At 43.4% G+C, this 26179-nt stretch overlaps 1 protein-coding gene across 1 annotated transcript in view; it reads right to left on the bottom strand.

The window, feature by feature from the left end:
• Positions 1-1537: 1537 nt before the first annotated feature.
• LOC147630903 (phragmoplastin DRP1E-like) overlaps positions 1538-26179 on the bottom strand; it is a 73691-nt gene continuing 49049 nt past the window's right edge. Inside the window, exons 9-16 of the mRNA XM_086809280.1 lie at positions 3757-3951; positions 3529-3648; positions 3291-3361; positions 2960-3185; positions 2727-2777; positions 2424-2652; positions 2103-2242; positions 1538-1953 (exon numbers count right to left, since the gene is read on the bottom strand). Coding sequence (XP_086665406.1) covers positions 1825-1953; positions 2103-2242; positions 2424-2652; positions 2727-2777; positions 2960-3185; positions 3291-3361; positions 3529-3648; positions 3757-3951 — 1161 coding nt within the window. The 3' untranslated portion in view covers positions 1538-1824. The remainder of the gene's footprint in view (positions 1954-2102; positions 2243-2423; positions 2653-2726; positions 2778-2959; positions 3186-3290; positions 3362-3528; positions 3649-3756; positions 3952-26179) is intronic.

Below are 26179 nucleotides of genomic sequence, written 5' to 3'. Positions count from 1 at the left end.
CAAAAAGAAAACCTACAATCAAACCTATTTATCATGCATCCATCAAGCAAGCAAGAAGAGGGAAGAAGAAAGGCTCACAAGAAAACTATTGTAAGGAAATGATTGTATATTGATTATTGTCTTGAATAGTTTTCACACTAGATCGACCAAACTAAAAAATGATCCGATCTCTATTACTAGTCTTAAGCAAGTATGTACACTAAGTCCGTAAACTTTCCCTATTTGACATCAAGCGCATAGTAAGGTTGCTTTATATGTTCCAGTGTCGTCTTACAAAAGTTAAGCGTCCATTCACATGGAAAACACCTTATAATAGGTCAGACAGAAAAAACCATATTAACCAATGAGACAAAGCATGTGCTTAGTGTGCTCACCACAAACAAAGAGAAGGACAACCTCACCTCATGCATGATGGCCTCCTGCATATGATTGGATTAAGTACCCAATGTTTCCAAATTAACACCAATTTATAAATTATTGAGACTCTAAGCATAGCTCTCTCTAAAGTTTGGAGAAGCACTGAAATACTAAGTGTTTTATTATTCCCACCACCTACAAGTTCACTAGATATGCCCTCCTAACAAAACTGCTTTACAGAGGTTGGGCAAGTGTATTTTGATGGGTGGCTTTTTCTAATGATTGGCTAGTTAGAAAGGCTCTTTCTAGCTGTGTGGAGTTGTTGGGCCATTCCCCACCTATCTTAATCCAATTATAGCACTAAAGCGTGCATCTATATCTACCCAATTTGTTCCAAGGGAAGCACTAAATTGTGTGGATAGCTTAAGTCATCGTTGGACACTCAAAACAATTTTTTGTTGTCTTGGCAAATACTTATGATGGCCAAGTGATAATTTCCCCACCCTTTGTCCAAGCTATATTTTGCCAATGTAATCAGATATCATGGGCCAAATTGTTTTGTGACAAAAAAAAATTGCATTAAAGAGACCATCTTCACCTATCCAAAAAGTGATTTTGAGAGCCAAAGATTCAACTTGGAAATGAGAAATGAGAAACAATGCCAATGGGAGTCTCATAATAAGGAAATATATTAAGAGATTTGAGGAGATGGAGTGCCAAGATGCAACTAGAAATCAGCCATATGAAGTATAGGGCATACAACAAATAACATTCAGCAGCAAATCTCATGAACCATATGAAATTTGATGCATTAATGATGAGCTCAACGTTGATGACCATGTACTTGAATGACAGGCAAAAAAAACAAGTCATTTATTTCAGAGGCCTACAACCTCCAAAAACAAACATCACCTTATGATCATGCCTAGTAGGATCCAAAGAATTTGGTTCATCAATTAGATTTACAATGCAGCTGAATTCTGTTTGTTTGATTTTCTCAAAGGAACACGATTACTTCAACAATATAAGATGATGTAGAAAATAATCAAGGACACAGACTGAAGAGTGATGATCAAACTAGCCAACAGACATAGGCATACATACAGATAGGCACAAAGGAGACCTAGTACTGATGAGCTTCCACTGCCACCAAGTTCACATGTTTCCAACAAATTAAATGTGGTTGAAATAAAATTCTTTCATCTATTTGTAAAGGGGCCAAGATATTTATAACCTTGTATAACATGTTGATTGATAAATGGCGCACTTACAAATCTCTCTCTCTCTCTCTCTCTCTCAGCACGGGTCTGTGCATGTGTGTGTGCGCGTGTATTGATACATCCTTATTAGTTATCGGAGCATCAAGGAGATCATAGTCTTGCTTGCAATCGGATTTCACAATGCTCAAATAATGGGTGGTAGGAAAGTATCAGAAGGCCAAAACTATACATGATAATAAATGTGTGCTCATTTTGCCCATGCGACGGAATCAATTTCGGTGCGTGCACTTCTGTAAAGCTCCAATCTCTTTGCACACGCAGATCTCCGCTCCATCACAGCTGGATCTTCATCCAGCAACCTTCCAAGTTGCTTACCCTGTTCAAATTTCCAAAAAAGCATTAAAATTATGTAGACAATATTGCCATGTCTAGAGCAGCTAGTTGATGGTGCATTGCTTCCAAAATCATGTAAAATAAGCTACAAATCCATTCAAAGAAAAGCCTATTAGTAGAGAGCATGGATACCTCTTTCTTCCCCAGTTCTGCAAAAAAGGTGTCTAAGAGGGTCCTCTTGGCTTCCCGGACTTGACAATGCACAACAGCTTTTGGTATTGAGTTCCTCAACGTCTCACACACCATGTTTACGTAAGTTGATACATTGCCTCCTGAAATCAGTGCAGTAGGCACACACCATCACTTGATAGAACATATACATACCAACATGGGGTTGAGAAAGAGCTCCCTTGAACACGTAGACCATTCAGAGCCTATGCGGTTTGAGAGGCTTGGAAAAAAGTGCATATGTATGTAATTAAGGACAATATGAGGGTTTCCAAAAAATCTCACCTATGCGTCGGAGATGCCCATCGCCGTAGCGATCTATGGATGATGCTGCAGGATTTCCCCCCTTTTCTATCTCTTGGGGAAGCTTCCGGAAGAACTCCACAGTCAAGTAGCTGTTCTCCATGTCAACCAATCTGAGAGATGTCTTTTTGCTGTCATCACGAAATCTCTCCAGTGCAGCTATGGCCGCGGCACCTACTTCTGCTTGCAGTGTTGGGAACTGTCTCAGCTCCTGCATTTTGAACCTAGGTTCAGCACTCCCAGACTGTGATGATTATATTAAGAATAGCTTTGATGGAAAATTACTTGAGTTTCTCCCACTGACTTTCTCACAAGTTCCTTTAGAATAAAATGCACCTGCATGGAATAAGTGTTGCAAACTACTTAAAAGCTGATCTTTGCATTGTAAGGATGGAGAAAACAATGCTTTGTGAAGATTTGTCTCCAATTTCAAATCTATACTTGAAAGGAACAATACTACATGCACAACTTCTTCACAAACATGGACACAAAACAGATCAAGAAAAGAGAGGCCTTACAGCATCTACAACAGCTTCTGCGGGTCCCCTGATAAGGGTTAAGGAGCCCTCAATAAGGCGTCTATATCCCTGCTCTGGAGCAATTAGATGTGGCTGATAGCCATCAGCTTCATTGATAAGCTTTCGTACATTTTGAATGGAAAGGTGCCTATCAAAGGGTAGTTTCTTAAGTGCTGCCGGGAACTGGTTGTCAAACACACCATAAATCTTCTCACCACCTGGTCGCCTGCAATAAAAGTTGCATTCATTGTTGGATTTGGAGCTGTTAATTTATAAAACTTATCATTCATCCTGTCATACAGATTGCTCAAACAGTTGATTCAGAACTTACACTCCATCCAAATGCTCCTTGAAAACTTGATCAAAAGCTCGGCACAGTTCCAAGATGGAGTAAAGTTGGGCCTGCATACATGCCAAAAGCAGTAAGATCCAATCTGCAAGGGATACAACCAACCCTAATTTTACCCTTTCACAGACTTTTTGAATCAAGCAGCTAACATAAGATTTGACTCTCTTTATATACAAGAGAGAGAGAGAGAGAGATACACCAACTTGAATGAGTTGCTTACCCCAGGGTCAGTTGCAATTGGTCTACCAAGGCTTTGCAGCTCCGATTCCAGCTCATCAATGGCTTTATTGACAAGCATTTGAATGCCTGGAATACGTGACTTGATTACAGACTCCAAATGCTGTAGGACAAAGCATTATAAAATAGTTAAGAACTAGTTTAAACTCTTCCAGAATGAACCAAGCCTTTTAATGTCATAGAAGTCTATCAAAAGTCAGTAGTATCACACCTTCGAAAGCATCTGCCCCAAATACTCCGATCCCATGCGACTCCCCAGATGCTTATAATCAGGGCTAGTTGCAAAGTATTCTCGTTCTCTTCGTCTCGCAGCGATCATGTCAACACTTTTGTTGATATCTGCTTGAGATCGATTGACAACACCAACCCATGGATGTTGTAGCCTATATGCTCGACCTTCCAAAGTCTGACAAACAAAAGACAAACAAACACCCCCATTATGGTACTGGTTGGAGCTAGACAGATCTGCATTGCATTCTTGTATACCCTGCGCATATAGGTTGCATACTGAGCCTCTAGCAGTAGTGCTCCATCCATCACACCTCCCCACTAGCTCAATACTTTCATAGTTTATTTCATGTTCATTTTGTCCTTTTTTTTCTGGACATCCAGAAGACATTGACAGTTGTACATTGATTTGTCTCATAGGTCGAGTTCGGCCTCTAGTAAACGTTAATACAGCTTTCTTTCTCTCTCTCTCTCTCTCTCTCTCTCTCTCTCTCTCTCTCTCTCTCTATGCTGTAGAGAGATGTCTACGTGGCATCCAAGTGCAAATGCATGTGACAATATGTATATATATTTACACTTTTCCTTCATTCATGGAAGAGAGAAGGCTCTTAAGAGAACCTTTTTTGAGTCCAAATTTTCCTAATTAAAATTTGGACTAAAAAAAGGCCCCCCTCCAACAAAAGCACTCCAAGGGCCAAGACAGCCAAAGGAAAGGCTAACGCAAGGCGAATTTGAAGGTCAAGAATCGGCATCTTCAGGCTGTTGTTTTCCAGCCAAGGAAGGTCTCCAAGAAGTCAGTTGTTTACAACATTCAATAAAGCAAATACACCAGCCCTTGGTGGGGACCCTTCAGAGGAAATATGGGACCCTATCTTGTGTACTTGTCAAATCTCTCTCTCTCTCTCTCTCTCTCTCTCTTGCGAGGCATGCGAGACACCCAGTCAGGGTGCTCACCACAGAGGATATTGAGGAGATCCGCCAGTGTCCGATGCGGCACATATTATGAGATGGAGGTACCTCCATAGTGTACCTTCCAATTCCAGTTTCATTTTCTAGGTGCCAGTAGTATCATCTTTATTTTTCATTTTCTGGGGTTTTTTATCCAGACATTGTATCAGATCCACCATGATGTAACTTTTGGTCTCATAGGTCATTATGGCCTTTTGAAGACGTTAATATAACATTTCATTTCTCTCTCTCTCTCTCTCTCAGAGTTTTATTTTCAGTACCATGATGATGTATTCCATGGACATGATGTAACATTTTCGTCTCATAGGTCATTTCAACCTTTTGAAGATGTTAATACAACTTTCTTTCTTTCTTTCTTTCTCAATGTTATGCCAATTTTCACATATATGGGACAGCCAATAGAGGTAGTGCAAACGTTCAAGTACTTGGGTATTGATGTGCCAGCCACACACAAATGGGGGTTATGTATTGAGCATAGATTGGAAGTTGGGTGGGCAAGCTATTATATGTTTGAGAACCAATGCAACAAAAGTGATACTCGTGGATGGCATGTCTAAGCTGCTTTATTTGATGCATTGGTTACTCGAGTCTTGCGCTCTATGAAGTGGAAGTTTGGGGAGGAAGTATATCACAATCCACATGGAATGACATTGAGAAGGTACATAAGATGTTTCTACGTCGGCACCTAGGGATAAAGGCCCCTACCCCTTATGCGATCATGCTTTTCGAAATAGGGCGTAGACCACTTGAGCTGATGGCATTGGAAAGAACTTATATCTATATCACAAAGATCCGCAATCTTGAAGAGTACAGACTACCTATACTTGCTTGGAAAGAAGGGTACAAACTACAAAAAACGATCAAAAGCAAGATTCTATATCGGGATGGGTGTTGGACACTAAAGGATGGTTTCATGTGTTACGTGAATGTCAGCACACAGCTACTTGATGCATTAAAAGCCACATGGAAGGATGGAAAGAAAGGAAAGAAAGTAGCTAAGCTACAATACTATATCACTCATATCAATCCAGAGTGTTGGGTGACCTATAGAAAACCGCCACCTGAATGTACTCAGCCTTACCTCAGCATACCCATGTCAGCAGGATCTCGCAGGGCCATAACACAATTACGTACCCACTCTCACAACCTAGTATTGAAAGTGGTGTATGGGGAGGAGTTGTAGTTGAAAACCGCATCTGCACCCTATGTGGCACCTATGTAGTTGAGGATAAAGAACACTTCTTGATTGTTTGCCCAGCTTATACTCACATCCGACTTCAGTTTCCCCATTTATTAGAGGGTTGTACTAGTCTTTTGCAACTACTACAAGCTCATCCCCGAAGGCTCGGGACTTACGCACGAGTCCTTTTTCAGCATTGTCCTTTCAGCATTGTCAGAATCTACTTGATTGCCACACTACCCTCCCCCTCCCTAGGGTGGAGACTCTGTATCACTTTTTGGTCCCATAGGTCACTATTTGGCCTCTTGTGGACGATAAAATATCATCATCATCATCTCGCACTCTTATCCGTTACATTGTGCTATTGTCAAGAACCAAGGTGCTGAATATTCATTATCAAAGTATAGCCATGTCTGTTACAGTGGTATAAGAGCTTTGCCTTTTGGTGAAGAGATTCGGCCAAGAAAAAAAAAGTCGCGTATGCGTCTGGGTTTTAAACGCTGGTAGACTCCTGTCCCTCAAAGGATGGTTGGTTTACAGCCTCTAGAAGCAACCAGAAGCGTCTCCCACACACAGTGAATGGTTTATTTGCTGTCAAGGAAAAACTTGACCACTCCCACTATGGTGAAATCTCATGATGAGAGAGAACACCAGACCCCTAAAGAAACTGTTTCTTCTACGACGACTTTATCAAGAAGCCAAGTTGCCAATGGTGATATGACTGCCATGCTCTAGGAATCTTCGCGCATCATAGCACACCAAGGGGAACAAATGCCAGAGTGCAAGGCTGTGATACATGCCTTGGAGAAGCGGATACCTTATCCCCCCCCCCCCCCCCCCCCCCCCCCCCTTCTTCTTCCACCAGTTATCACCAAGATCCCTTCCCAAATCTCTACCTCAGCTAGCTCCATTGTGGAGTTAACACAGCAATCCCGTTCTTTACATGATTTACAGGTACGAGAGTTAGAGCTTCAAACGTAGGCGATAGCTCGCGCTGCCGCACTGGAGAAACAAAGACGAACGTGGAGCACGAGCGGTTCCTTGTAGCTCTCGACGCAAGGACAATACCGACAACTTCCTCGACTCACCTTCATGAAAGGATGAATTTTAGTAAGTATAATGGTAAACTTGACCCCAACTCATGGATTCATCAATTTGAGGCTTATTTTGTTGCTAGTAGGGAGTTAGATGTGGAAAAAGTCTCCAAATTGAACCCTGACAAACGACCCAACTACATTTGACCACATGATGATGCAGGTGTTCAAGGACTTGATCGGCAAGTGTGTTTTCATCTTCTTGGATGACATACTAATTTTTTCAACTATAGAAGAGCAACACCACATTGATGTCAAGAAAGTGATGAAATTACTAGAAAGTAATGAGTTGTATGTCAATGAGAAAAAATCAAAGTTTTATCTATTCGAGATTCATTACCTTGGATACATCATGACCCGAAGGCATCTGATTAGATCCCACAAAGGTGGTTGAAATCCTTAACTGGGAGATCCCAAAAACCGCTTATGATATTTGATCATTTGTGGGCATTTGCCAAACACATTCCACCCACGTTGACAAAATTTCTGACATCTCAACAGCTCTCACTGATCTTCTCAAAGGTGTCAAGACTCGGAGGCAGCATATTCACACAACCTCTTCAGGATTACAACCTTTCAAGGACCTTAAGGTTGCATTATTTAAGGCTCCTTGCTTAACACTAGCCTCATGGGATGATGCATTCTAGGTGATCACCGATGCGAGTAATGTCGCTATTGGAGCAGTCTTACAGCAACAGAAAGGGCATCCAATCGCTTACATGTCCCGTAAGTTGTGATTCTTGCCACAAAAAACTACTCAGTCTATGATCGGGGGATCCTCGTGGTGATACAGGTCCTCAAGCATCGAAAGAGCAGGAAAGGAATCTTGTCCCACATCCAATCCACACGGATAGATCTCGCTAGTACAGGACTAAAGGAGATGAAGCATAAGTACGCGGATTCCGTGGAATTTGGTACTTGGAATTAGGTTGTTGCATGCGCAAAAGCCTTGCTATACTGATCCACAGCCCTAAGCGTGATTAAGAACATTGATGCTAATGAACATACGATTAAGACAGAGAGGAGAGAGAAGAAGAGAGAGATTAGGTGTCAGGTTTTCTTTATTACTATGGTACAAAAAGGTAACTAATGCTTGTACATGATTCAAGCCCATGGTCAGTCCCATAGGGGTAACCTAGCCCTTTCCTACATTATTCTACTTGATGCTATGATTGGATGATATTGATCTACTGACTGAAATTGTTGAATACTAATTTATGTTTATATATGACTGTGGGATGCCAGCTGGCCAACACTAGGGCTGTCTGCCTATTGCATGGACAAAACCCTTGACAAAATACTGGATTAAATGCTGCGATGGTCTTCTTGTTCTACCCACACCATGCTGCCCTTCCTGGAGCCCCTGGCCGACTAATGCACAAAGGCTGTTGCCAGCCAAAAGCCCCTTGTGACCTCCCATGAGATGGATGATAATGCTAATGCCACAGACGGAAGACCAAACAGAGATTTACAATCGATTGGCGTTCGACGTACTCAATTGTTATATCCACAATCAACAAGGTAAGTGGAAACAATTTATGCCTTTAGTTCAAGCTATTTTGAATGACTCTTTTTCTTCAGCTATTGCTAGGACTCCATATGAGACAGCATTTGGAAGACCGCTCTAGTCTTTTTTGACTAGGACGTTGTCCTCAGTGCCTGAAGCTAACATATTGACGAAGTCTTACCAAAAGATTCTGTTATCTGTGAAGGAAAGGTTGGCTAAAGCACAAGAGGCCTATACTTGACAAGCCAACAAGGACAGAAGGGATGTGATCTTCTCGGAAGGAGATTGGGTATATCTCAAGATTATGAAGTAAAGGTTGAAACACGTGGCCAAGCGATGCAAAAGTTATCGTTTCAGAGCTTTCGACCTTTTTCCATTCTTAAGAAGATATTGTGCACGCATGGACATGGCAGCTTTCCAGGCAACAAATAAACATTAGGGTTAGGGCATTAGCCAAGCTCGAGAATGCAGAAGCACCCCTAGAAGGACAAGACGGTTATCGGCTTGTATTTGTTGATTGGTCGACAGACGACTTGCATCAAGTCAGGTGAGTCCTTTGTTGCTGGCCGACAGCAAGTCGGAGACTGACTCCGTCCTTCGTCCCCCCTCCAGTGTTATAAAAGAGGCCAAGATCCTTCATACCTTGTAGAGATACTGCAAGATCCGCAAGCCTGCGTCGCAATGAGTCTTCAAAGGTGTCTGCATAAATGAGCTCAATAGCCCCACTGGAAAACTCAAGTCCAATCTGGTGTTCAGCAACCAAATCAATGAACCAACAAGCTTCCGATACAAGGAGGCATCAACCTACTCACAAGGATCATGAACTGTAAGTTTGGTATTCGGGTCCATCAGAGATGAAATAGGCTTGCAATTCTCCATCCCAAAGGCCTCCAGCAACTCATGAACATAGCGCTACTGAGAAACCCTCTGGGTCTGCCAAATCTCCAATCCCAAAAAGAAATGGAGTTAGCCTAAATCCCTCATCTCAAACTCCTTTGACAAGGCAACCTTCGTCACAGCTATGTGCTCCACATAACCGCCAATGAGAATAAGATCATCCACATAGAGGATAATCAAGGTGACCATACCGCGTTCCCGAAAGAAATACAAGTTCGAATCTACAACTCATCTCTGGAAACCCTTTCTAAGAAAGAAAGAATCGATCTTCTGGTTCCGAGTCCTAAGAGCCTGTTTAAGACCATACAAGGCCTTCCGTAACATGTAAACCATACCTTTTGATCTTGGAATCTCAAAGCCTAGAGGTTGCTCAACATACACCTCCTCTTGCAAGTCACATTCAGCAATGTAGATTTTACATCTCATACACCGGCCACTACTGAGAAGAGGCAAGAGCAACAACTGTCCGAATCGTGGTCATCCTAGCTGTTGGTGCAAAAGTGTCCTCATAGTCGATGCCTGGTCGCTGAGCATAGCCCTTAGCCACAAGTCTGGCCTTGTGCTTGTCCACCGACCCATCAGACGTATACTTGGTCTTGTAGACCCACTTGACACCAATGAACTGACCGTTTTGATAGCCCTGGAACCAACTCCCAAGTTTTATTCTTCTCTATGGCTTCAAGTTCCACTTGCATGGCTTTCCTCCAAGTCTCCTAGGAAAGAGCTTCCTTAACTGAAGTAGGCTCTTTGCCTTGAATGATACGAGACATCAATGCATAGTTTACATGTAAAAGCGCCTCTGATTGACTTTTATCACAAACTCTGTGCAATCTTCAAGGTCCATTCTCCGTGGTCCACTCGGAGGAATACTTCGTAACACCTGCCTCCCAAATGCTGTTCAACAACCACTTTGGAACTCGAACAGAATGTGGAGCATCCTGCTTGCTGCTGCGGCTCCTCTCTAACTTCGGGCTCAACCTCTACAACTGACTGAGGCTGGCTGGATGGAACAATAGCCTAGGAATCATTTCCTACCAAAATAAGCCTCAAATGGAGTCATCTTGGGTATTGAAGTCATCGGAGATCGGTTGAGGATAGCCACAGCCTCTCCTCAAAGTGGACGAGGAAGATCACGATGCTGCAACATCGTCCTCACCATCTCCACCGCGATCTTGTTCTTTCGTTCGACTACTCCATTCTCTGAAGGTGACCCTGTATTATCCAGCTCCCACTTGATGCCATGCTCCGCACAAAACCGCACAAAAGCATTAGAAGAAAACTCCCCTCCTTTGTCAGTCCGAACAATCTTCACCTACAATCCATACTCCTTTTCCACCATAACATGCCAATCCTTGAACCAAGCAAAGGCTTGGTCCTTCTATGAGAGAAAATAAACCCATGTGAACCTGCTACAATCATCCACAAGCAGCATGAAATACAAATAGCCTCCCAAAGACGAGGTTCGCATAGGTCCACACAAGTCAGTGCTACCAACTCCAATGGTTTCGAAGCCCGCCTAGTAGCCTGCTTCGGAAAAGACTCCATGTGTTGCTTCCCACGGATACAACAACTGCAGTGTCCCTGCTTGCTGCCAACATCTGGCAAGCCATCCACCATCCGGTCCCAAAAAGCCCGCCGCAGCGCATCCACATTCAAGTAGCCAAAACGGAAATGCCACAAATCACCGAGCTAAGTACCTGTAAGAGAAGAGAGTGCTAAGAGTTTATAAATCCCATCCTCCACGCCGCCTTCCCAAACAACCTGGCATGTTGCTTTGTCCCGGAGAGCAACAAAATGCTCATCAAATGCCACCCGCATCCCAATCTTGCAAACCTCATGCACTAACAAAAAGTGAAAACCAAGAGATGGAACATAAAGAACCCGGGAGGAATGCTTCCCCCTCTGCCATCAGGAATGATCTCTAACTTGCCCTCACTATGAATCGGGATAGTAGATTTGTCACCAATAAAGATGTGACCTTTCTGCCTTCGAAAATCCTGTAATAACTCTCGGGAAGAAGTCATCTACCTGGAAGCACCACTATCTAGAATCCACTCCCGAGTATCCCTAGCGGTGAGACCAACTGCCTCCTTGCTCGAACAAGATGAAGCTCCAATGTCCATAACCTCCAAGCGCACAAAAGCTGGAATCTTTGCACCTGCAACTAAGGAATCAGTACCTTTCTCAGTGCTCCGCTGAGGACATTTCCTCCAATAGTGACCCTTCTGGCCACAATGGTTGTAGGTCCGCTCGGCCTTCAAAGCATCATGCTCTCAGTGGGGCATCTTCTCAGAAGACTTCCTTTTGCCCTTGTTGTTGTTGTTGTTGTTGTTGCGGCCTTTCGACCGCTGGCCAATCAAAGCCTCAGAACCTCCGTCCTGTGGAGGGTTCGTAAACCACTCTTCTTGGTCCAAAACCATTGGCACAAGCTCCTCCCATATAATGGTGTTGAGCCTCCCACTGGTAATCAAAGAAGAATAGAAAGCTGAGTACTCAGGGGTAAGATGAGACAGCAAAGTGATGGCCATATCCTCTGAAGATATCTCCTTCCTAGCCTGAAGAACCTCCTACTGAAGAGCCTAGAGTATGTTCATGTGCTCTCGCATCGTCGAAGACTTTGCAGGATTCATCACTCGCAAAGCTCCTCCAACTCTGGCCTTCGAACTCCAACCACAATGAAACCAGCCAAATCATAAGACTCCAAGACAGACTCCATCATTACCTTCCAGATGCCATAGTTGGTCCCGTCCAACTATCGGTCCACTGGGAACGTCGGAAGGGTGGGGATCTTCACATGTTTCTCTGCCATCTTGAGCAAATCTACCATCTCGGGGGTTTACTTGGTCTTGTGTAAGGGAGGGTGGGTGGGAAAAAAAAATGAAGAAGAGGCTGCAAATAAATGCAAAGTGGCTGTCCAGTAGTGATGCCGCCTTCTACCTCCTTTTCCCCATCCCGAACAGGCTACAGCCCAACAATATTCCAATCAGCACCAAAACACAGCAGTCCCGAATGCTCTCATCGTCTCAGAATCTTCAAGCCACCTGGGGCTCTAATACCATGTCAAAATGGGCAGCGGAAATGAGACAAAGTAATGAGAGCAGAAGTACAAAAATGAAAGAGGAGAGGGTGGTATAAACTCTACTATATACACTGTATATCCGATACAAACTGAGTGGGGGACCAGGGCATGCTATATATACAAGGAGGGCAGCCAGTCGGCTAGTAGCAATTGGGCCGACAGCCCCCGACTGGAATATGTCGTCCAGTCGGCCAGCATAAAAGCAATCAGCCAGACACAAGATCAAGTCGGCCAGTGACAGATCAGATCGGCCAGCATAAACAGTCCCCATACTCCTAGCAAAACTGGGAAAAAACATGGACAATGAGGAGAAGTGGAGAAAGCTCCTAACCGAGAGGGCACACCCACAACACAGGCCCTCACTCCCTACTGAGTAACACGGTACAGACATGAGGTGACTGCTAACAACCTCCACCACACAGAAGATAGGCATTCATTTGTTCAAGAAATCAAAATAGACAAGAGTGTGTTTGCAGTGTGCACACTCAAACAAGGTTAGTTGTTAATTAGCTATCTTGGACTAGAGGAAGCAAAGAGACAAGGTCTATAAACTGTTCCTTTTAGTTAAATAAAGGTGTTATACGTGGAACACCCATTGAGACAATCAAACATGGTTATGGTGACAATTTAAAGGTAGATTGTGCATATGGCTACCTTAGGGTATAAAAAGATGTCGGTCAAGGTGGATTGTTCATGGCCACCCAGTACATACTTAGTCCCTTTTTAGACTAACATGCAAAAGGCATCCTAGTATGTCACCCATCTCGGGTTAGTCCCTTGTTCAGTTGTTTAAACTCAGATGACAGAGGCATCTTAGCTTGCCACCCATGGAGGAGTCAGTCCCTTGAGATGTCAGTAAAAAGAAATTGGCCGAAATAAGGTTACACAAATCTTGTTACCAATCTCTATTTTGGAGGGAAAAAAACAATTCAGATCCTAGTCTCAATGTATAAAGATCTATGATCTACCAAAGATTTTGTCAGCAAAGGGAAGTTGAGTGAAATTATGAGCATACATATGCTAGTTGTGTATTGTGACTTTGAAGGGTTTAACACGCAAAGTGTTACTATCTAGAGCAAGTAACTCAATCATGTGTATCTTCAAGTAGAAGTACTTTTGCTGAGTCTACTTCTAAAGTAAGTGAGCTCAATTGTTAATAAAGTTTCTACCTGGTGGAGTTGAAAGAAAGAAACTAGGATCAAAGATATGGTCAAAGTTTATGCCAATAGTAAAAATTTGAATGGCAAGCGTTGTTTCTTTGATGAGACATAAGACATGTGGTAAATGCTAGTGGTTCTCCATGTCTTAGAATAGTAATGGCAAGTGCAAGTGGCAGCCATTTACTACTCGTAAGAGAACAATGAAGTAAAACTGCAAGTGGCAATTTTTGTTCTCAATTGTTTATTGACGCATGGTAAATGCAAGTGGGGCAACCATCGTCCCCAAAATTTGCTAATGGTACTTTTTTTAAAGCAGCCATTAGAAGAAGTTATGATAGCAGCAAGAGAGCAAGTTGCTCATTGTTCTAAAGAAGCAGTATCTTACTCTACACTATTTCATTGCAAAATAATGTAAGTCAGGATGAAAGAGCAAGTGGTTGAAAGCAGATTTTTCTGCTTAAGCTCTATTTAGAGCTAGTGAGGGAAGCCCTATGAGCAAGCAGTTCAACTGGTGTAGTAGTACCAAAAATGGTGCTACTTAAGGTTCCCCTAGTCAGTGATCAAGGGTCAGAAAGTTACCCAAAGTCAGTTTCAACGAGCCCACATTTTCGAAAAACTTGCATGCAGTTCTATAAGGCGTGGTACCACCTGAAGCTGCACAATACTCAAGGACTAGTATGTCAAGAAAGTGATCAGGGGGGAAAGATATTTGTGGTCATAGCTGGCAAGAGGATTTTGATCCTATGGTAAATGAGCAATTCCTTTGACTCATTACCACGATCACACGAGACAAGTGGTCTTATAAAGGAAACTCTAATGTTGTTTTTATTTAAGAGGTCATAAAGGCAAGTGCAAAAGTTTATGAATTGACCTCTAGCGGTCAAGATAACCAATCTTCCAGTAATCCCTAATGAATGAAAGATGGGATAAAGGTGGCTATATAGCCAAGAAAGCTTGGGGAACGCTATATAGCCAAGAAAGCTTGGGGAACTCTATTGTGTGGTCATCACTAGCAAACTTTAATTATCTTGAGATGATAGAGCAACCTTGTTTGACTCATCATCTAGACCACAGTAGACAAGCTGACTTAGAGAGAGATAATTGCAGAAGTTTAATAAAGTTAAACCGGTTATTGTTGCTAGTACTTGTGGCAACTGCAATATGTCATGGATCTAGTGTGTGTACCCACATGAAGGTCCAATCTTGGAAGGTCGTTAAAATTTAGAAGGTTAAGCCAACCTTAAATGGTCAAGTAGACCTGGTCTTCTTTCTTTTTGGTCAAGTGGACTATTCGCCTAAAACACAATCATCAGTGTTTGATGACATGTACGTTTGATAGTAGCGAGATGCTAAATCAAATGGTTTCAACATAGGAAATGCTACGGTCATATTCCTATAGTTTAAACAAACTAGTGTCTAGACAATCCATGTGTTGGATTATTTAGATCAAAAGGATCTAAGTAATGATGGGAGAGAAAACAGAATTAGGGTTAGAGTTCATTCATGGGAGACATACACAGAGAAACAAGGGAGAGAGAGAGAGAGTTGTGGGGATAAGTCAACTCATGAGGCATGAGTGTGTGACTCACCTATCACACATGTATATTGCACTAGTACACATAGTGCACTTAGTACATTAAAAGTACTAAGTGTACTATGTACTATAACTTATGGGCTTGTACACACTATAAGGGTGGGCATTATGCCTTTACCCCAACAACCTCCCACTTAAAGGCAAAGTGCCCTTAAGTAAAGGAAAAGAAAAAAATCAGCATGTACATGATAATATACAAGGCCATATCAAGGCTGAAAATGGCCTCATCCAATGCCCATCAAGTGTCTGCAATGAGCAAACCGCTCCGAAGGCAAACTCTTCGTCAACAGATCAGCCGGGTTGTCATCCGTATGAATCTTAACAAGCTGAATTTGCTTGTTCTCTATCACCTCTCTGATGAAGTGATACTTCACATCCACATGCTTCGTCTTTGCATGAAAGACAGGGTTCTTTGCCAACTGGATGGCACTCTGACTATCACAATGCAACAATGGAATATCCCCTGTATAGCCCAAATCAACCACTAACCGAGATAGCCATAATGCCTCCTTGCAAGCCTCTGTGGCTGCAATATACTCGGCCTCTGTAGTAGATAAGGCAGTGCACTTCTGCATCCTGGATATCCATGACACAGCACCTCCTGTGAATGTAAATACATAACCGGTAGTAGACTTCCGGTTATCTGGATGACCGGCATAATCCGAATCCGTGTAACCATGCACTAATGCATCCTGTTTGCCAAAGCAAATGCACAAATCTTGTGTGCCCTTCAGGTATCTCATGACACCTTTCACTGCTTCCCAATGCTTCTTGCCAGGGTTGGCCATGTATCTAGAAACCACTCCCACTGCAAATGCAATGTCCGGCCTAGTAGCAACCATGGCATACATGAGACTGCCACAAGCTGAAGCATACGGAATCTTGGCCATATCAGCCCTGTCTCTATCTGACTGTTGGCTGTCCATAGCACTGAGTTTCACATATGGAGGCAAAGGAGTACTAGTCTTCTTCCCCCCGTCCATATTGAACCTCTGCAAGACTTTGCCAATGTATTCCTTCTGAGACAAATACAACACATGCTGATTTCTGTCCCGAAGTATCCGCATACCCAAGATGTGATTTGCATCACCCAAATCCTTCATATCAAAGGTTTGATGCAGCCTCTGCTTCAAGGCATCCATCTCTTTACGAGATTTCCCGGCAATCAACATATCATCAACATACAAAATGAGAATCAATAGACTGCCATCCAAAGCTTTCTTGGTGTACAAGCAGTGATCTATGTCACTTCTCCTGAATTTCTGTGATTTCATGAATGTATCAAATTTATGATACCATTCTCTTGGTGCCTGTTTGAGCCCATAAAGACTCTTTTTCAGCTTGCATACAAGCTTCTCCTTTCCACTCACTGCATAACCCTCTGGCTGCTGCATATATATCTCCTCATGGAGATCACCGTGAAGAAAAGCAGTCTTCACATCCATCTGAATCAAGTCCAGATCATCATGCGCAACCAAAGCTAACACAGCTCTAAGTGTGGTCATTTTGACCACTAGAGAGAAGATCTCATCAAAGTCCACACCATATTCCTGCTTGAAGCCCTTACCCACTAACCTGGCTTTGTATCTTGGCTTTGCATCTGATGCAACTTTGAGCCTGTAACCCCACTTGCATGGCAAAACCTTCTTGCCTGCAGGCAAATGCACCAACTTCCAAGTTCCATTTTTATGCAGAGAATCCATCTCTGACTTCATGGCACGCTCCCATAGAGCTTTGTCTGCCCTCTGTAAAGCCTCTTTATAACATGAGGGCTCCCCACAGTCAGTGAGCATCAAGTAGTCAACCCCTGGAACGAACCTGTCAGGGGCTCTGGAGGGTCTAGTGGACCTCCGTACCCAATGACCATCATTTGCAGGTTGCTGTCCAGCCTGCATATCACCCATTGGTGGCTCCTGTTCCATGCCATAAGGCTGAAAAATCATGCCCGGTATCTCCTCTAACTGTGGTATATCCATAGGGATATCTTCTGCCATCTCTGGCTGTCCATTTGGACCATTTTCAGCACCATTTAAGGGCTGGTTTTCCTGCTGTAATGGCTGATTTACAGCCCTTTGTTGTTGTCCATGATGTCCATCATCATCAAAGATGACTCTGCCAGGCTCCTGTTGCCTTGCAGGCTCCTTATACATGCATGTTTCATCAAAAATGACATCATTGCTACGTATGATCTTTCTATTCATGGGATCCCAAAGTCTATACCCCATTTCACCTCTGTCACCATATCCTAGGAATATGCATTTGTGAGACTTAGGATCAAGTTTGGTGCGCATTTCTCCGCGTATGTGCACGTACGCAACGCAACCAAACACTCTCAAGTGCTTGTATGACGGAGGCTTCCCTGTCCATACTTCCTCTGGCACTTTCCCACCAAGCCTCGTGTTAGGTGAACGGCTGTCATAACAGCTTCAGCCCAAAAACCATGAGGTAATGCAGCATGTGACAACATAGAACGGACCTTCTCCTGAATGGTCCTGTTCATCCTCTCTGCTGTCCCGTTTTGTGGAGGATCATAAGGAGTAGAGAGCTCCCTCTTGATGCCTTTAGCATCACAAAAGTCCTGAAACTGTTTGGACATATACTCTCCACCATTGTCGGAACGCAAAGCCTTCAGTGTTTTGCCAGTTTGATTCTCAACAAGAGCAACAAACTTCTCAAACACTGAGAATGTATCACTCTTCAAACGAAGAGGATAAACCCACACCTTGCGTGTGGCATCATCAATGAAAGACACAAAATATTTTGCCCCTCCCAAAGAAAGCTGAGGCATCTCACATACATCTGTATGCACAAGCTCTAACTGAGCATCTTTCTGTCCAAGAGCTTTCTTGTGGGGGCACTGTAGTTGCCTACCATATATACAATGCTCACAAAATTGAAAACTTGAAAACTTTAGAGAAGGCAAGTAACCCAAACGAGACAATTGCTCCATTCCTTTGACACTCATGTGTCCCAACCGGCTATGCCACATAGAAATTTCCGGCAGCTCGGTTGCATTTACATTAGCATGGTGACAAACACCTGCATGCATGAAATAAAGAGTGTCCACCTTAGAGCCTCTGGCAACAACCAGTGAGCCCTTGCTAATTTTCCACTTTCCACTACCAAATGTGGTAACATAATCAGCATCATCAAGCTGTCCAGTAGAAAGCAGATTCTTCTTGATCTCAGGCACATGCCTGACATCATGGAGCATAAGCTGTGAGCCATCTGAAAACACAAGCCTCACATCACCTCTGCCAAGAATCTTGCATGCATGGTTATCACCCAAATAAACCACTCCTTCATTGCCAGCAGTATACCTGACAAACAAGTCTCTGCAACCTGTGACATGAAAGGAGGCACCTGAATCAATTATCCATGAGTGCATACCATGACCACCTGTAAGAAGTGAATGGGCATCGAGTGAAGAAGTAAATAGGACCTCATCCTCACTGCCACCTGCATGTGACACATTGATTTCTTCAATCTTGACTCCACTTTTGCCCTTTGGCTTTACATCTTTGGCTTCATCTTTCTCTTTGTCTTTGCCTTTTCCCTTTTCTTTTTGATCATTTTTCCATTTGTAGCATTGCCTTTTAATGTGTCCCTTTTTGCCACAATAATAGCATTCCAAATCCTTTTTGGAGCGAGACTTGCTCCTTCCCCTTTCTTGGCTTTTCCCCCTTTGCTGGGATCTCCCACGTGCATTCATTGCATTGGACTTTCCAACAGAGTTGTTTTTCCTGTTCATCTCTTCTTGAAGAAGAGCACCCTCAACATCTGCATATGACAGCATAGCATGCGAATTGCTAGTGGCTGTCCTGAATGTGTCCCAACTCTCTGGCAAAGTGCATAACAGAAAAGTGGCTTTGAACTCATCGTCCATTGCCAACTTTTGATTAATGACCTGGCTAACAATACCATTAAACTCATTTAGATGGGCTGTCATAGACGCCCCTTCCTTCATCTGAAGACCTATGAGTTTCTTCAACCAATACACTTTGCTTGAGGCACTTTGTTGGGCATACAAGTCCTCCAATCTCTGCCACATTCCCCAAGCTGTCTTCTCTTCACGAATGCTAAAAATTAAAGAGTCTGACACAGACAACATGATAGTAGATCTTGCCAGCTCATCCATATCTTCCCACTCTTCAGCAGTAAGAGAAGCGGGCATCACACCCCTTTCTTTGATAGGCTTGTGCTGCTTTTTCTGGAGCAACACATTGTAGCACTGGGTTTGCCAAATATCATAATTATGCGAGCCTTCAAGCTTTTTGATGTGAAGCAATGAAGAGCTCTCACCTGTGGTTGCCATAGCAATATGCAACCTGTCAATGCCTGACTCCCTGCAAAATGTGCAAACACTGCACCCAAGATGTGCAAACACTGCACCCAAAGCACACAAAGTGCTCACAGTTTTTTCTCCCAAAGTTTATCTCCCACTGCGGAAGCACAAATGCAACTTTTCTCCCACTTTATGTGATGAAAACACCAAAATCTGGTTGCTGCAGATTTTGGACAGCACCTTAAATGTGCTCTTTTGCCCTTCCAAAGTACTGTACAGCAGTACCAAGTGCTCACCAATGATGTACCAAACCTGTACCGGCAAGTACAGCAGCTGAATTTGAACCTTTTGGTCACTCAAAACAGTGTACAGCCATGCCAAAACATGCACAAAGCTGTGCCAAATCTGTACCAGCAGGTACAGTAGCAATAAATGCTCTCCTGGCTGTCCAAATGAGTGAAAATCAGACTTTTACAGTCCTGTACACTGCATACAACAGTCCCGAACAGAAATTGGGCAAAAGCCCCTTGACTGCAAGCTGATTTCTGAGGATTCAAGGCATAAATGTCTTGCCTGCTGCTTTGCCAAGCTTAACAAGCATACAAACTTGAAAAGCCCCTTGATTTAAGATCAATTTCTGATCATACATGGTACATTGACGCACATGAAGGCATCCTGTGTGTTCACGATGCTTCCCCCTGGCCACATATACATCAAATACATGAAAGCCCCTTGATTTATAGGCACATTGAGTGCTTGTAAGGCATCAACACATTATCCACAGCATCAAATGCGATTGCCTGCATGCAAATCAACCAAATCGGCACAAAAGCCCCTTGATTTGCACTGCAATTTGCTGCAATTTTGCCCAAATGTGCGATTTTTCACATCATACAGCATGTATGAGTGCTTAATTGCACAATTACATAAAAAGCCCCAAATTTCGACATCCAATTTCCTGCAAATTGATCCTGATTGTGACCAATTTTCTGCAAATTGATCCTGATTGTGACCAATGTCACCCAATTTTGCCAATTTTGCTCAAAAATTGAGCAATTGAGCACCTGTACCTGCTCAATTGATTTAATTGATAAGAAATTCGCAAAATTGAAGCAAAAAATACCTCTGATTTCTGATTTCTGTTGCAATTTGCAGGCTGAATTTTGTTGTTGCAGAAGAAAAGTGGGGACACGTTTGTGTTGATGCTCTTTTTAGCTTTCCAATTTCTCCAGCACACAGATGGCAGGGAAACCCTTTGCGCTATCTGGTTGCCTGCGCCCAGGTGCAGGGGCCGAGGGTAGAGAAGCCTTGGCGCTGCTTATGCTTGGTTTTGGCAGTGCTGAGCACGTAGATGTGCCCCCGCCTCTTCACCACTCTGAGTTCTGCTTCTCCCGCTGCTGACCAACGTCCAAGGCGGTTTGCTATTGCTTTCGTTGGTCTTTGCCTCACGACCCTCGCTTGTGCGCATGGGCACGCATGCCTCGGGCTCTCAAACTTTGCCAGTGCAGGAGCTTGCAAACTTCACCAGCATCGCAAATGGTGAAGGACTCCTCTCCATTGGTGGTTTCGGCGTGTTTTTGGGCAATGCAGGCTGCTGCTGCTGGGCAGCGTGGCTAAGCCTGCTGGGCAGCGTGGATGCGCCTGCCCACGCTGCTGCTTCTCTCCACCCACCTGCCTGCGACTGGTCACACAGTCGACCAGTAACCAGCGCTGCACAAGGGCGACCAGCGACAAGTTCTGATGCAGCACGCGCCTGTTCTCTGCAGCGACAAAATCCTAGAAAAATAACTAGCTCTGATACCAGCTGATGGGAGAGAAAACAGAATTAGGGTTAGAGTTCATTCATGGGAGACATACACAGAGAAACAAGGGAGAGAGAGAGAGAGTTGTGGGGATAAGTCAACTCATGAGGCATGAGTGTGTGACTCACCTATCACACATGTATATTGCACTAGTACACATAGTGCACTTAGTACATTAAAAGTACTAAGTGTACTATGTACTATAACTTATGGGCTTGTACACACTATAAGGGTGGGCATTATGCCTTTACCCCAACAAGTAACATCCTAAGATGAGTTGTTAATACTCAAGGAAATCAAGTAGACTTTGATAGTCATCATCTATACCAAAAGTGAGTCTTATATGAATGACTAAGACAAGGAGTCTCGTGGTGAGAAATGATAGTGTAATGTTGTGTCTTGGAGTTTGACTACCATAGAACCAGAAGAAAGAAGTGTTCAAGAATTAGTCAAGCTCGCATGAACACTAGGGTTTGTGAATATAGCCATCATTTGGCTTAACTTAAGTTCATTTAACCACATGGATTCGTATGGGACACATCTATTGAGTACCTTAGTAGTTGAAAAGGAACTTTAGGTTTTGTACAAGTTAAAGTTGTATAGACTAATGGAGATCAAACCCATTTACGATCAAGCTGATCAGGTCTAAGCTATCATTGAGGACAATGGTTCTTTTTAAAGGGGTGGAGAAAGTGTACTAAACAAGAAATCCATTAGATTCAAAGACTAACAAGTATTCCAAGATATATGATCCTTAAACATCTTTATAAACAAAGAAGAATAGGATCGGTGATGGAACTGGTAAGATCGACCCAGTAGTTTATTGTCCAGATAGCACATTTACAGTTCATTATTATTGTAAGGACAATATAAGGTGGAGCTCCGGTGTTCACTGTGTTTATTATCCCTCCTTGTGAGGTGAGCTTTGTAGCCTTATGGCGTTTTCTCATTAACTAATAGAAGGATCGTTCTTCCCAACCAAAAAAAAAAAAAAAGGACAATATAAGGTCCTTGTTGCGGCAAGGCACTAATTAAGAAATAGTTGATAAACCATAAGTAGTGCATAGTAGTGCTTGCCTAGTTTGGCATGACCTTTGTGTATGAGTGAATTTTTCTTTTTCCTCAACTATGCCTCAGAATGTGATCATCGAGGACAATGATCTATGTTAAGGGGGTGAGAATGTGAGACGCCAAGCAAAATAGGGCATATTAATTTATCACGAGTGGTCAAAAGGGGAAAATGTAAGGTCCAAGGGTTAAATGTACCCAAATAAGGCTAGGATCCAGCCAAAGGTGATGAGCCAACACGTCCACGACCGACCAGGCGTGGATGGCCAGCATGCAAGGTCAAAGGGCGAAGGTGGATGTGTAACCAAGACAAGTGTCAAGGGTCAAGGGCTTGGGCACACGGGTGATATTCCAAGCGGGTCACAGGTAGTCACACAAGGGAAAGGGGCTCAGTGCTTAGCGGGTGTGAGAAAAAAGTATTTTTCCCAGCCCTAAAAAGGGCATTTTTCTGGGTATTTTATGATCTATTTGGGGTTTTCTGTCTTGGCTGCTGGCCTACACCTTTTAGGCTGACCGACCAGCACCCCCCCCCCCTTCACTATATATAGCCTTGCCTATCTTTCATCATCATGTACCACTTCATTGTTATATCCAGTACCATATGGCCACTACCCGGGACAGCAGCCCCCTCTGCTACAGGCCACCGTGGGACAGCAGTCCTCTGCTACAGTCCTCTCTGCTATCAGCATTTTGCATCAGCCTGTCATCTGCATTTACCTCAGGCTTACATCTACGTTTACATCAGGTGTACAGCGTTGTTTACTTCAGCACACCATCTGAGCTTACATCAGCGTTTCATCATCAGGCTTACATCAGCAGACATCAGCGCTTACATCAGCACCTCATCTGCTGTCATCTGCATTACACATCAGCGATTACATCAGCCTGTCACCAGGCTTACATCAGCGTTTACATCTGGGCTGACATCAGTCTGTCTTCAGCACTTACATCTGGGCTGACATCAGCGTTTATCTTCAGCCTTACATCAGCGCTTACATCAGTGCTAACATCAGCATATCATCTGCGTTTTGCCACAGCCCATGGGACAGCAGCCCCCTTTGCTATACATAGAGCATTTCAGTGTTTTTGCCTCCGCTATCACCATCGGGACAGCAGCCCAGTGGCCCACTCTCTGCTACATCAGGACGGCAGCCCACTCTCTGCCTAGCTTCACCATCAATACCATTCAGGTACGCAGCACCCATGTCACCAGAGCTTGCACCACTGGGGACGGCAGCCCTCTCTGCTCTTCAGCACCCTTCAGGTATGCAGCACCCTTGTCATCAAAGCCTGCACCCTTCAGGTACACAGCACCCGTGTCACCAGAGCTTGCACCCTTCAAGTCTTGCAGCACCCTTGTCATCAGAGCTCACACCACCACCACCACCACCACTCGGGACGGCGGCCCTCTCTGCTCTTCATCTACCACCTCAGGTACAGCAGCACCCTTGTCATCAGAGCCTACATCACCTCATCTTCCGCTGCCACTACCACCCCGGAGTAACTCTGCTTCCATTGACGCGAGCCTTCAACACCGACCACCACTCGGAGTGCCTTGGCTCACATCGACGCGCGAGCCTTCGTCATTGGCCGTGCTTCAGCTCAGACATCATCTTTGCTTCTACACTGGTCTTTCTACTCAGAGTCAGCTCACACCTGAGGGCTCTTGTACATATTTGCACTCACCCTTTTATATATATATATATATATTCACTCACATATTTCATGCTGTGTGGTTTTTCTCTGATCTCTCATACATCTGGTCCTTTCATCTTTTTGCCCTCACAGCGGGGCATAGAAACAGGCCTTCGTAAGGGCCATGGCATGTTTACTTAGCTTATCTTCAAGAAAACAACAATTTCACACATAAAACCTTTAGAAAATCTGAAAATAAACAAGAGAGAGAGTAGAGAGAGAAGCCACCACACTAGGGGTCGAAATAGACTTGGACCGACCCCCCCTTCCCCCGAGTTATATTAGATAAAACTCCTTGGAGGAGTCTTGAGTACAAGTTCTTAGAGTTAGAGAGCTCCCTTGTCTTTTTACATGTCTCAACAATGAGAGAATACCTAAATTTATAGTTCTTGCTCAAAAGCACTTGAGAAAAGCACTTTAAAACTCACTTATAGTCCAAAAAGCATCTTTTTAATTATAAAAGCTCCTCTCTTTTTAGTTCTTAGAAAGCTTTTAATCTTTTGCTTTCCAAAAGCTAGTCGCATCATTCCAAGCTTGTAAGGTGACCTTCTACTGCTTACTTGCCACGTGTCAGTACCATGTCACCATCACCACATCATCAATGTCATGCCACTTTTTTCCCCCCTTTTTTTGGGTGTGCGCGCGTTGCATTTTGCATATCAACATGTTGGATGCTTGCCATTCTCATGGAAAGAAGGTTTGCTGAAATTACTGCCCAAAAAACAGCTTCATGAAGCCATATGAGATTGTTGTCCTATCTCTTTAATGCTAGTCATATATAAATTGGTTACCAAGATGCTTGTTAATAGAATAAAAGGTGTCTTACATGCAGGTTTCCATCCTATGCAGTATGGATTTGTCCCTCGAAGACAAATCACTAACAATATAGCAAATGTGTATATTGGCATTGAATATGCCAATTATACGGATCAGGATGTTCTTATCATGCAGGTGGACATAGCTAAGGCTTTTGATACTCTACAATGGGAGTTCATAGCTCACGCAATGGACAGAATGGGGTTTGGGCCTAAAATTAAAAATGTCATCTTTTGGCCTTATCAAGAGGGATCAACTAAATGCATTTTGGATGGAGAACTTTCAACCTCATGGTATGGAAATCTATTTGTCACGGTTGTCCGCTTAGTGCACTTTTGTATGCCATTGTGCCTCACCCAACGCTCCTTAACATGGATAGATTGACACAAGATGGACAGCTACATGGTCTCTCCATGGCCGATGGTACACAATTTATGGCACAAGCATATGCTGATGACTCTTTCTTTTTTCCCAAGAATACAGAGGCTAATGTAAGAATTCTCATGAAAGCACTATCCCTCTATGGTTTGGCTGCAGGATTACATGTAAATTTTCAAAAATCAAAGTTGCTCCCTTTGAAAGATTATGATTGGCAACAGCTTTTGTGGCCGAGTTAGATCGTCCCACCTAAATAGATAGTCAGGCATCTTGGTTATCCCATTGGTTGGGAATTGTCTTTGAAAGATGAAACGTGATGGCAAAATTGCACTCTAAAATAGAATACTGAAAATTATCTACACGGCCTCTACATGTGCGATTGCGTATAGTACAATCAATAGTCATAGCATATGTCCAGTTCTATCTTCCGCTCTTACCTTGGTCGAGCAAACAAACTGATAATTTCATGTTTAAAGCAATGGAATGCCTGTGGAAAACCAAGGCAGATAGAAAAGGGTTACGTTTGTTAAGGCAGAACCTTATCTGTTCGCCCAAAATGCATGGTGGCCTCAATGTCCTTAACATTCATTATCATATACTGGAAAGGAAAGACACTCTTCTACCTGCATTTATAGAGCAAGTCAAGCCATGGGCCACATGGTGGGAGCTCTGTGCACTAACATACAAACAGATGCATATAGACATTGGATCATCAATTATGACGATATAATCTTTGGGCATTTTCATGGTCGTATTCCAGGCTCTCCATATTCAACTGCTCTCATTTGAGATTGGCAAGCTATGTTGTGTCACTTGCAATGGTCAGGTAGCCCTCCAAATCAAGGAAACTCGCTACTCTTACGAAGTATTCATTGGAGCAAG

This window comes from Cibotium barometz, chromosome 15, assembly GCF_041138505.1.
Source record: "Cibotium barometz isolate CiBa-2024 chromosome 15, ASM4113850v1, whole genome shotgun sequence".
NCBI lineage: Eukaryota > Viridiplantae > Streptophyta > Polypodiopsida > Cyatheales > Cibotiaceae > Cibotium > Cibotium barometz.
The sequence above is the reverse complement of the archived record's forward strand: the minus strand, read 5'-3'. Positions and strand labels throughout refer to the sequence as shown.